This window comes from Meleagris gallopavo, chromosome 7 (genome assembly GCF_905368555.1).
Source record: "Meleagris gallopavo chromosome 7, MGAL_WU_HG_1.1, whole genome shotgun sequence".
Lineage (NCBI taxonomy): Eukaryota > Metazoa > Chordata > Aves > Galliformes > Phasianidae > Meleagris > Meleagris gallopavo.
This window is the reverse complement of record NC_139410.1, coordinates 12,967,526-12,979,910: the sequence shown is the minus strand read 5'-3', so window position 1 is coordinate 12,979,910 and position 12,385 is coordinate 12,967,526. Positions and strand designations below refer to the sequence as shown.

The window sequence follows — 12,385 nt, the reverse complement described above, 5'->3', positions numbered from 1 at the left end:
TAATTAATCTCAGTGAATCTTGGGTGTTTCTGACCGCCTAAGCCCAAATTCACTCAAAAAACAGACCCCCGTTGTCTTGCATTTTTTAATTTGGGATGAGACAATTCATATCAAGTGTCACTGCAGTAATTTATTGTAAATCTATAATTCAATGCACTTTTAATTAAAGGATGTGGCTCTGGGCAGGACACACAGCTAATAAAGCTGACTCTTGTGCCCAAATGATTTATCAGCAAAAAACAAGACAGGTAAATTGCTTTAAAATAGCATACCTTTGCCTTCCCCTTAGGAACATAGTATATTCCTGAAGCTCGTAGAAGAAAGTAACGTTTCTTCCATGACTTCTTACCATCCTCTTTCAGCCACAGAACTCCTTCAATTTCTGGCACAGTTACAGAACTTCCACAGAAACATTCCTGTAGATAAAAAACTGTGGTTTGAAAACTGACAGAAAGAGAATGTAGAGCATGCAGTGTTTTGTTTTGCTTTTTATTGAGACTGAAATTCTGCATCTAAGGAATGCACACTTAATAAGGAAAGGTTTTTCTCTGTGCAATATGATCAAGTGGAAGCTATTACACTTCAGCACAGATACGTCTCTACAAAAATGTCTCAAAATTATTCTGTTTTCAGCTTATGAACGCTACAATTTGTTTGATCTCTTTGCTCCACACTTCCTTTTTTGTTGTCCTTAGTTCTGTAAATTATTTGATGGGTTCAATATTAAATAACTTCCCTTTCTCTCACTCACTTTTAAAATCTAACTTTTAGTGGTTTATTTTAAAATGTAATTGAAATTGTTTTTAAACTACTTTGCTTACTAATAAAACTTAAGATTCTAACATGGACTAGTCACTGAACCAACACTACAGAATTTTGTACTGAGTAACAATTTGGAGGGTGCTAAAAAAAAAATTCTGTCATCTCAGGTCAACAGATAAGCAGTAGTTCTCCAGATTTCAACTGTTTAACCACCATTACAGGTAACCTCATTTTGGTTGTCAAAGAAAATAAAGACACAATTCAAGTAATCTATTTTATATGAAATACAGTGACATTAAAATAGTTATTTTTCCTCAAATGTAACATATTCCATTTTCCCATTCAGATCCATCCATTAGATTCAATATACACAAAGTTTTAGAGTTTAGTTTCAAATGCTGATGTTGTTTTATTTTGACAGTCTCACCTCTAGCAGCACCTCTTTATTTCTGTCTGCCATCTCAGAGGTTTCTTTTTTCCCCAGAAGATAGTTCTGTAACAAGAGAAAGGTCAGGATTTCTATAGGCATTCTGAAATAAAGCCAAATAACATTTCTCATTTGCCTTTCTGTAGGAGTAAGAAAAAGTGTTAAGAATGATACTCTAATTAAACAAAACTTTATAATCCAGTTGAAACTATCAGATGGCTAAATCATACATGGAACTTAATAACAACCACCTCTTCCAGAAGTACCAATCAGTCCCAACTGTTACCCTAAAGCAATAGTCTCATAACAATGTTTTCCTGGCTTTCCACACAGCAAGCTGACTGGTGTAACATACCCAGAAATAAAAGTAGTGTGAACTTGAAAATGCCGCAGGATCTTAAAATGTGTTAAATCTTGACATTATTTGTGTGTTGACAGAAACACATGCAGAAGAAATGCATGTCTTTTCACCTTGTGCTGAGTTTCTCTGAATAAAAATATTTCACAGAGAACTGCTAGATATTCCTTGTCTTATTAAAAAGAGGACAAAAAAGCAACAGGTACTCTATCTTATTTAAGAACTACTCCTGTGCTTTTCTTCAGCTTGTAAAGGATAGAGACAATGAAAACTTTCTTCTTAACCTCTAGCTCTTACTGGAAAAAAAAAAAGAAAACAATATTCATAAGTTCCAGATCAAGCCTTCAAATAAAGGTGAAATATGCGTACTAAAATATTGGTTTTAAGGCTGGTGTCTTGTGCTCTTGACAGTGCATACTACATGTAACGTAGTAAATGTTTATCAACAACACAGTCTTAAAACAATTTTTTTTGCAGAGTTTTGCAGCTTCCTAACAAAGCACTAGAGTAAGACCCACTTTTCCATTTTTGCTTGAAAGTAGATTTACAGTGTCCAAAAGGATGTCCATGCAAAATTGCTACTCAGCTTACTAGGTAAATAGGGAGTCCAGATCCAAGAAGTTACCACATAAATGCCATACCAATATAAAAATAATCCATGACCTCAAGTGGCAAGTGGTTACTAAGAGTTAGAAGAGATCAAATTATAGTATATACAATACTTTTCAGTTCCAAATTCTTCAAAGAGTTGCCTCCTTGGTAATGAACTGCTGCTGGATATCAAGTATGTAGCTAACATTTCGAAATCTCTATTATCATCCCTCAATAATCAATTCCCAAGAGAGAAGAGGACCCTTTTGTTTCCTAAAAAGGGAACATGGATGAATAGAGGCAAGTCCCAACTTTCACAGAGAAGTGCAAGTCCTCCTCTCGTGTCACTTAACCATAGTGTGGCTATCCTCTTCAGTATGTTCACCTTGTGAGTAAAGAAAGAACACAGTGGCGTAGCAATACTCTCAGCAATACCTGCCAATACCTTGCTTGTATGCTTATTTTTGTGCACAGCACTAAGTACAATTGCCATGAAACCGTCTGCCTTTATCACTATTAAAATTGCTCACAAATACATTAGGAAACAGCTTTGGCTCGGGCTTTTCTGTTAGACATCTAATCTGGTATCAATCACAGCATGGAGTATGTGGCACTGAGACGTAAAGTTGCCTGGCATTTTTATATATACACAAGTATCAAAATAGAAATATTAAAATGAATGCTAACAAAAGTATTATGAAATTGCAATCAGACATACACATACATGCACTCAACATAAGCCTCAGGCTTACCTGGGGATTCTTAAAAAGTGCGTATTTCTCTATACGTTCCACAAACATTAGTTTGTTTTGACTGTCTCTTGTCCAATTGAGAAGATTTTCAACTAAATTTTCATGATCTTCAAAGATCCTTTCTGCAGCAATAATAAAAGAGCAAACATTTTAATCTGTCACTTTCTGTGAAATAAGCTGCACTGTAATTTCACCAGGGGGAGACGAGGCACGTATGGAAAGAAAATACACTTTAAGACCTACTAAAATGAGGAAGAAATTTACAACACAAACTAAAAAGAATGTAGTGAACATTGGTAAGTGCCTAGCTTAATTTTACACACACACACACACACACACACACACACTCAGTACTCTCACTTCTCTCTTTGAGGTTTACGTAACCATCCATATAAGAAGCCTGAATAACCCACCTGTTGAACTTGACAAAGCTAACTATTCCACATGAATGCAACAAACTCAAATAACATATCTGAGATGTTGTAAGAACAAATAAAAAAGCCAATCACATTTACATGTACTCTGGTTAACAGAGTTCTTAGAGGAATTTATTAGGCAGCTTTTTCAGCATTAATTTTGTATCTACATCCCCAGTTGCTATCTCACTCATAAAGCGTCAAAAAAAAAAAAGTAATAAGCAATGATTAGAGGGAAAACAAAATGTTTCTGAAAGGTAGAATAACCATAGTTAGTAGGAGTATGGTAGAAGAATTTGGAAAATGGACTATGCCTCTCTGTTGAGATGGTTATCACCAGTACGGGACGCTGAAAATCAGCAAAAAGGAAGCGAGGGATTTTTAAAAAGAGGAAAATTTACTGAAGTGGTAGAGAAACACCTGAAAATTCTTATCCTAAGAATGTATTTTTGGGAAATCACTGACCAATATTCTTCTTTAAAAGATTCTCAAGTAACATCTTGCTCTCAGCAATTATTTCCCTTTTCATATAGGCCATAATGTCACTTAGGCAAAACAGTTTTCAGAATTTTTTGGGACTTACTTAACATATAATTAGCCTGTTAAAACAGAACATATTCCTCTCCAAATCAATTACAGCACATTTTTACAGAGAGCATATGGCACTCACCATATCCAGATCAAGGAGCTCTTACTAAAGGAGACTGAGATGACAGAGGAAAACTCAAAATCCTCAGTAATTAAGAATACTAAGAAGAGTGAATGAAACAAAATGCCATCTGTAGGGAATGAACTAAGATTTAAGATAACAGAGGAACAGCATAGGAAGTTCATAAGGTCTGGGTGAGATCTTTAAGATTCATAGGGTAATGAGTTATCCTCTAACAGACTTTTTTGTATGTTTTTTTTTTTATTCTTTTTCTCACTCTTACATGAAGAACACATCAAAACCAAGAGGTTCAGTGACTAGACATTATTAAAATTCCTCTATCAAACCTTCAAATTTAGACATCATTTTAATACCAATGAAGAAAACATTCCCATGTCCATTTGAAACAATGTGTAGTAAAGTTCATGAAGAATTATAGTCTGGCAAACAAATTCACTATGATGAAAAAGATTCCTAGCACTGGATAATAAATATTCTGAAGTTAAGAATTTATATTATTCTGAAGACCCAGATATGCATAAGTACCACATCAACAGATAAGAATTATAATCGTTTATAAATAAATTACTTACCCATCTGCAATTCAGAGATGGTTTCCACCAACGACCAGTCTAAACTATAACCACAATGTGATTTGTCCATCAGATTGTCTAATACTTGTCTCACCGTCTGCCTCTCATCCACCATCATTGTTTTTGAGCTGTCATCAGACATGTGGACTCTGATCACCAACTATTGAGCAGAAAAATCAGAAGAAAACGAAGAGGTTCAACTTACCACATTTTCTACATTTCAAGTAAAAATGTACTTTTTAAGGCCTTTTTCTAAGATTTTGTTAAATAACATAAAATATTCAGATCATTCAACGTTCTTCTCAAAACGTAAAAACCCATAAATATCTGAGTGACAATTTTCTCACAAAGAGAAAAATATGTAGGAGGCACAAGCATAGATCAAGAATTATGCACAAACTTACATAGAACATATTTCTTCAGATTTGCAAGTCAAGCTTTCTGCCTGCTTTTTCCCTATTTTCTAACAACGTTATCATATATGCAGCATACCTATACTGTCTTATTTTCCTGGAGACATTAAGCATTAATGTAAAACAAATCTACTTTTAAAACACAATGGCTTTTCAGAGTCCACTTTGAAGAGATCACTGCCCAGAAAGAAAAATACAGTTATTTTTTCAACTAATAAAAAAAATAATAGATTTTTCTTGCAAATTACTATGCTGCTTGCTTCCTTTTTGCTTCTTGCTCAGCTGCAAAAGTTAAAACGCAGTAGTTATAATACACTAGTACTACTAATTTTTAATTCTCATCTTCCAACTCAGGACATTTTTTCAGGTTTTGATTTATAAACACTAAACATAGAAGACAAAATTACTGAAATGCTTCAAAATTAAAATAAGAAGGCTAAATCTGGAAGGAGCGCCTTAAAATCTTTGATACTGCATCAGGTGATGTCACACTTCCTTCACTTTGTAACCTCTCTCTGTAATCTGACATGCTTGCATTCTATTTATCACTGGAAAATCCAACGATGCACATGTGTAAAAAAGGGATTTCTGAAGAAACTCACATTTTGAGGTGAGAGTGCTTAATACACAAAGACAGTCTCAGGAGGCTAAATCTTTGTTTCAGCTGTGGTGGCAAACTATTCTAACAGCACACTGGCTGCAAAATTCCTTAAGCAAAACATATTTGTATTAGATATGCTAGGATTTTTTGTCTGGCGTCTAGATGAAAAGGTACATTATCACTCTAGATCAGAGCACTACAGCATTCCTGTTTTCTTTAAGGTATCTTAATGGTAATAGACACAAATGAGAAGTATTATGCCTGCATTTTCCAGGTGAAAAATTTAAAAAAAAAAAAAAAATCAAACTCATAAAACAGCATAAATAATTTACCTTTTTCACTTGTGCCTCTTTAATCTTCTCTAACGCCACTCTAATCTTCTCAGCTTTCAGTTTAGCAGCCTGTTCCTCCTGAGGGGGCAAGACACACCAAATTACAGTTAAACACACTCCAGGTGAGCTTTAGTGGATTTAATTTTGAAGCTACTGCACTTGAATACAACTGAAACTCACCCACCTATAATTCCACAACTATTTGTTAGCAATGATGAAGACTATTATTTTTAAGAAGTGTTACTTTACATGTCTGACACTTAGAAATACTAATGCCATTGCTTCCAAAATAACATATTGGAAGTATATATTTTATATATGCACACTTGGTCTATCTCTATTCTCTCTATTCTAAACAGCCTAGCACATTATTTTTTACAAGTACTTTACCATATTTATTTAAAGTCATGGTCTTGGACAAGACACATTCAACAACAGTTCACAACTGAGAGCAACCAACAGACTTACAGCCAATAGACGTACGACAAATACAAGAGCATAAAGAAAGTACTGAAAACAAATCCTTCAAATAGGGTTTCACACTATGCCCATGGGTTTAGAAGAATTAGCAATAAGTAGCCAGGACACTTCATCTTTACTAAATCTAGACTACTTCTCTTTGCTTGAATTATTTTAAGATCCATAAAGCAAACAGGGATTCTTTTCTTTAGTGCTCTTCTAAGATAGGAACCTGGTTTTGCTAAAACCAGAAACACATTAAAAATTCAAGTAAAGTAAATCTATTCTATCTATTCTATCTGTTACTAAAGAAAACCTGTATATCGTGATACAATCACTACTAGCTGGCTATAATTTCTGTGGATTATTAGGTCTATTCAAAATGGAATTGAAATGACCAGATAAACAAGCAACCACTCCTCTTATGATCACATGTAAGTTTCAGATTTTGTAAGTCCTAAAATGTGGGTTTTTATTGAGGATAATATGTAAAAGTATAATAATAATAATAAAACCACTAGATCAATAAACAAATATTAAAATAAAAAGCTCCCTTTGTTAATATTTAATCTTTTTAGAAAAGAAAAATTAAGATTTTTCTCCACTAGCAAAGTCCATCTCAAAATAGCCAGCACACCATATTAATTTGTTGCTTCTTTGAATTAATGTAATTCATGCTTTATTACGTGTTTAGATGGTTGCTTTTCTTGTAAAAATCAAGATTCAGCTACACTCAAAACCATAGAACTATTTTTTCCACTTCTCAGTGAACTACTATCATTCCTATCAACTACAAAAGGCTATTTCCTCTGCCACCTGTATTATTACAGGTAGGAGCAGCTTTTACTCCCTCACATCTGTGCCCATACTATGCACTGGAAAGAAACATTAAGTAAGACAATCAGCTGCCTTCACAGAAATATAACATTTGACAATAAAAGGAACCAGTAAATTCACATGAGCAGAAATAATATTGACTTGAAACTATATTTGGGAACTCAACTACCTTAAAACACATTTTTAATTAGTCTACAGGAAACCAAAATTCTTATTAATCATTAAAATGGCGTAACAGAATATAGAAAGGTTAAATTAGAGTAGTATTCTATTATAAGAGAAAAAAAAAAAGTGCCACTTAAAATTGTTTCAATGCAAAACACACCTAGAATTCTACAGTACTCTTTCTTGGTTGTTTCCATCTACAGAAATAAATTATTACCCAAACCCGAGGTTTAAAATATTTCTAACAGTGATGGTATGCATCCATGAGTTTTTAAATCAACAAAAGATTTTCTGAAGTTATCACACATTTTGAGAGACTTGATTTACAGTTTAAAAAGCAGCTCATTAATTCAACCATAAACTTTCATTGCTGTAGAAAGGTTGACAGCACATTTGGTTTTGCTCTTCACTAAAATCAGGCAGCACAATTTTCCACCCCATTTCACTGTGCACCTGTGCAATGCAACTACTGAGAGCTCATCCCAGCAAGAGCACTTTATAGCTACTGAACACAGGTACCTGCAGCAACAACCGAGACAAAGCAGCAGTCAATCAGCTGGGGACCTCTCGTATACCTGCACCAGTACAACTAATCTCTCTGTTTATCTCAAAGTTCATAATCCATTATTACTCCCTAAAATGCTTTTAAAAATGCTAGAATATAAACAATTCCAAGAATTTACTATTCTACCATCTAGCAATTACTTTTCAATTCACACTACACTTACATAAGGATTCAGAGGTCAGGAATTCTTATACTGTGTTACATTTTAACAAAGTCAGTTCAAATTTAAACAAAAAACAGACTGAAGATGCTAAAATAAAGAATTGTTTTTAGCCAGCCACAAATTATAAAGAGAGGTCTGAATGAAAAAAAGAACTTCTGAAAGCACAGGACAGTCAAGCATTTTAAATTATTTCATTTTGACCTTATAGTTAGTTTTAAGACCAACACTGCAGCATTGCTGATATGGCACATGTTGTTTCAGGAGAGCAGGAGAAAGAACTATCTATTTTGATCACTTAAATGATAGAGTAACTACTGGATTCTTCAAAACTCACAGTGACTTATTCTATTCTTAACTGCCCAAGTAGAACCACTCATCCATATTTCCCCATGAGAGCCACTCCCAAAACCTTCCCCTCACTGCTAAATCCTTTTAGTATGAGTGATATGAGTCACGTTGCCAAATGGTCAATAAACACACATATAAATGGCAAGCAGAACTGCTGCCTAAGTCATTCCACAAGTGACATGTACAAGTGTAAATCCCTAGGATGGCTGATACATCTGCCTCACAGCGCTGCTGTGGCCACAAAAACAATGGGGGAGGTGACCTTGTTGAAAATGAATGCAGCATAAATACTGCTTTTCAGCAGAATTCCCACTTAGACAGGATTGCCTTTACAGTCACATGTTATACAAAAACATAAAGGAGATACAGAGGTCTAAGATCACAAGACCTGGTGTTTTCTCCATCTCTACTGGGAAAAAGGACACTGTTTTAGCAGCAGTACACATCACTACAATCACTACATAAATTATTTCTTTAAAAGACAACTCCAGGTGTACTGTTATACTTGCACTTAGGTCTTGAGCCTTCATTGGCTTTAAACCTTGCTGAGATTACATGGAATGGACAAAAGTAAAGCTGTTTAAATAATGCTTGGTAATATACTTATGGTAAGAACTTGTTTATTTTAACATACTGCAAACTAAAGTTAAGAGTACAACTCCACAACATGTTGGTCTTCAATTTTAAGACTTTTTAAATTATTTTTTAAACTGTAACTCAGCTTTTAGTTATCTTACCCTATACTTTAACATTGGAAAAAATAACTCTAAAAATCTCAAGTTTAGATTTCATTAGTATGACAGTTAATCTCCTGCTCTAGTTCCAAGTTAAATGTGCAGTAAAAGATATTCTGTTTGCGTTTCAACATTAAGCATGCAACATATGTGCTATGGTAGGGATGAATTTGCTCAAATTAAGCTTACTGTTTCTAGGTTAGGGGTTTATTTTTTGTTTCATTGTATGCTTTTAACAGGTCATTAACCGATTCTTCTTACTTGCCAGGCAGAATAGAAGGAAGGAGGAAAATATGACTGAAAAAGTTTACAGTGCTTAGAAAAGCTAGCAATTAAACAACAAGAGGTAAACAGCTAAGTCCACACTTCACTGAAGTGACATGGAGGATACAGAGATCATAAGACGCATACAAGAAGAAATGTGTTTAATGTTTAATATTTAAATTATTTCAGTAAAGTCTTACTTGAATAATTAGATGTATATGAGCAACACTGAAGAACTAGAAGCACGTAGCCAGTGTTTGTTTTCCCAGCCATAATCTCACCTCAGGTAGAAAGGAAATTGTTTGTTTAGCAAGTGATTCTCTTTACTCCCAGGTTTTAACTAAGGCAGAAGTTCCTTTTGCCCCAAAACATCATACTAACATCTCAAATTCTACATGTTCCCCAAACCTCAAGACATCTTTATTAGTCCTATATTTAGCCTGTATCAATCAGAATATCACTGAAGAGTTTTCTGTTTATTTTTTACTTGAACAAGCATATACATAATCAGCACTCGAAGGCAAAAGTTAGATGAGTGCATAAGTTAGCAGAATCATCCCCTGCCCCAATTCAAAATGATTTTGAACTACAGCATTGGATTTCCTGACAAATTCATTAAGATTCATAAAACATTCCCACCCTAAAAAACAATGCGCAGCAATGTTCCACTTACGAACACTGAATTTGTGTTTGCAAAATTAGCTTTTTGTCATTCTCAAACTTTTTTTAAATTGTATTTTTGCCTCAAAATAACCAAAAATAACCTAAATCCAAGGAAAGCAAGAGGGAAAAAAAGACACTCCTCTCTTCTAAAGCTCACTTACTGTCAGAGGGTTCAGCACCCACTTCCACAGTGAGAAGCCCACCTCGCTAAGGTGGCAGTCCCTTTCTCCATATACCGTCTTCTCTCTTCCCAACTCAATATAGCATCTTCTCTAACTCCCTGTCACAGCATTTCCATCGCATTAGTAAGCATGGAAATGTTCGTGAAGCAGTAGAGTGGTTTTGGGGATTGTGCCTGAGACTGTCTGAGACAACAGTCTACCTGAAATGCTTAAATTATGGTGATGATACAACACACAAGAAAACAAGGACACACAAGGTTGTGATTTTTACTTTAACCGAAAAGGGAGGAGAAAAATTTAGAAGACCACTCAGTGTCCATCAGTCATTTCAAAAGCAGACAGGCCTGTTTCCACAGGTCACATTTTAACTGCATCTCAAAGTCACACTGTCCCTTACCAAGAGCTCTTAGAGAAGAGATCTTTCCCCTGCTATTAAGGACAAGAAGAAAGGGCAAGAGACAGATAGCTGTTGTTTATGAACTTCAGTGCAGAAGTGTGTCTACAAACCTCCCCAGAGTCTCTCACATTTGATCAAAATTTACAACTATTTAAGTGTTGTGGGCTTATCAGTGGTATGCAGCTAAGCTGCACACAGCTCCTTGTTCACTTCCCCTGAGTGGGATGAGGAAGAGAAGAGCATAAAAACTCATGGTCAGAGATAACAAAAGCTTAATAGATAAATCAAAACTTTTGAGTGCAAGCAAAGCAAAATAAGTTCATTTATTTGTTGCTTCCCATCTGCAGGAAGATGTTTAGTCTTTCCCAGGAAAACTGTGCTTCATTATGTATAACAGTTAACTGGAAAGATAATTCCAAATGTCCCTCTTCTTCCTTTGCCTTTTCCCCCAGCTCTTACTGCTACACAGGACATCATACAGCATGAAACAAGTAGTTTCATCCAAATCTAAGAATGTATCTCTCTATCTCTGGGAAACCTGCTTTTCCCACTTTTCAGAGAATCACAGAATGGTTGAGGTCAGCTTATTCAACCCTCTACTCAAACAGGGTCGCCTACTGCTGATTCCCCAGGACCATGACCAAAAGGCTACTGAATACTTCCAAGGACTGAGACTCCAACCTCTCTGGGCAACCTGCGCCAGTGCTCAGTAAACTTCAGTGTCTACCTCATGTTCAGAGGAAACCTCCTGCATTGCAGCATGTACCCATGGTTTCTTGTCATGTCCCAGTGAAAAAAAGTCCGCCTCCATCCCATATTCATACACTTCCTTCAAGTATTTGTACACATTGATGTGATCGCCCCTGAACCTTCTCAGCGTTTCCACTTAGAATAAAAGCTTCAGTCACTTCTTCAGCCTCATAGTCTTCTGCTGGACTCTATTCACTATCTCCATAACTACCATTGGAGAGCCCAGAACTGGACACAGTACTCCAGGTGCAACCACCACAGTGCTGGTTAAATGGGAAGGATCATATTCCTTAATGTGCTGGCAACATTCCTAATCTAACCTAGGATATTGTTACCTTTCTTTGTGGCAAGGGCACACTGCTGGCTCACTGTCAAGATGATGTCCACCAGAACCCCCAGGTTCTATTCTGCCATGATGTTTCCCAGCTGGGCAGCCCCCAGCATATACTGGTACCTGTGGTGGTTCCTCCCCAGCTGCAGGACTTCACACTTTTCCTTATTGAACTTTACAAAATTCCTGTCAGTCCATTTTTCCAGCCCGTTAAGGTTCTTTTCAATAGCAGCATGATCATCTGGTATATCCTCCCTTCCTCCTAGTTTTGCTAAGGGTACGCTCTACCCATCAACCAGATCATTAACAAAGATGTTAAACAGTGTTGGACCAGTACCGAATCCTGTGGTGCACTGCTGGTTACTGGTCTCCAACTAGACCTCATACCATTTTGAATGCATACTTGAATGCATACTTCAGTGTAAAGCAAAGGAGAACTTTATACAACAGGGACATATGTTATGCTGTCTCCCTGAAAAAGTGCCTATACTAGGCTTGACAAAATCAGTAGTGATTTAAGAGCGGGGTAAAAAAAATACTGCAAAGGATTTCACTTACACAGATTCAGTAACAAGCATATCCGAACCAGACTGACCTGAGATGCATGAAGATCACTTCGCAACTGATTTATTC

At 35.8% G+C, this 12,385-nt stretch overlaps 1 protein-coding gene across 4 annotated transcripts in view; it reads right to left on the bottom strand.

Annotated features, from left to right (window-relative positions):
- RAPH1 (Ras association (RalGDS/AF-6) and pleckstrin homology domains 1) overlaps positions 1 to 12,385 on the bottom strand; it is an 86,465-nt gene that overhangs the window by 16,878 nt on the left and 57,202 nt on the right. For all 4 annotated transcript variants that reach the window (XM_085227707.1, XM_085227708.1, XM_085227706.1 and 1 more), the window contains 5 exons: positions 5,895 to 5,972; positions 4,549 to 4,708; positions 2,891 to 3,012; positions 1,190 to 1,255; positions 273 to 416 (listed from right to left, as the gene is read on the bottom strand). In XM_085227707.1, the coding sequence (XP_085083833.1) occupies positions 273 to 416; positions 1,190 to 1,255; positions 2,891 to 3,012; positions 4,549 to 4,708; positions 5,895 to 5,972 (570 nt within the window). The remainder of the gene's footprint in view (positions 1 to 272; positions 417 to 1,189; positions 1,256 to 2,890; positions 3,013 to 4,548; positions 4,709 to 5,894; positions 5,973 to 12,385) is intronic.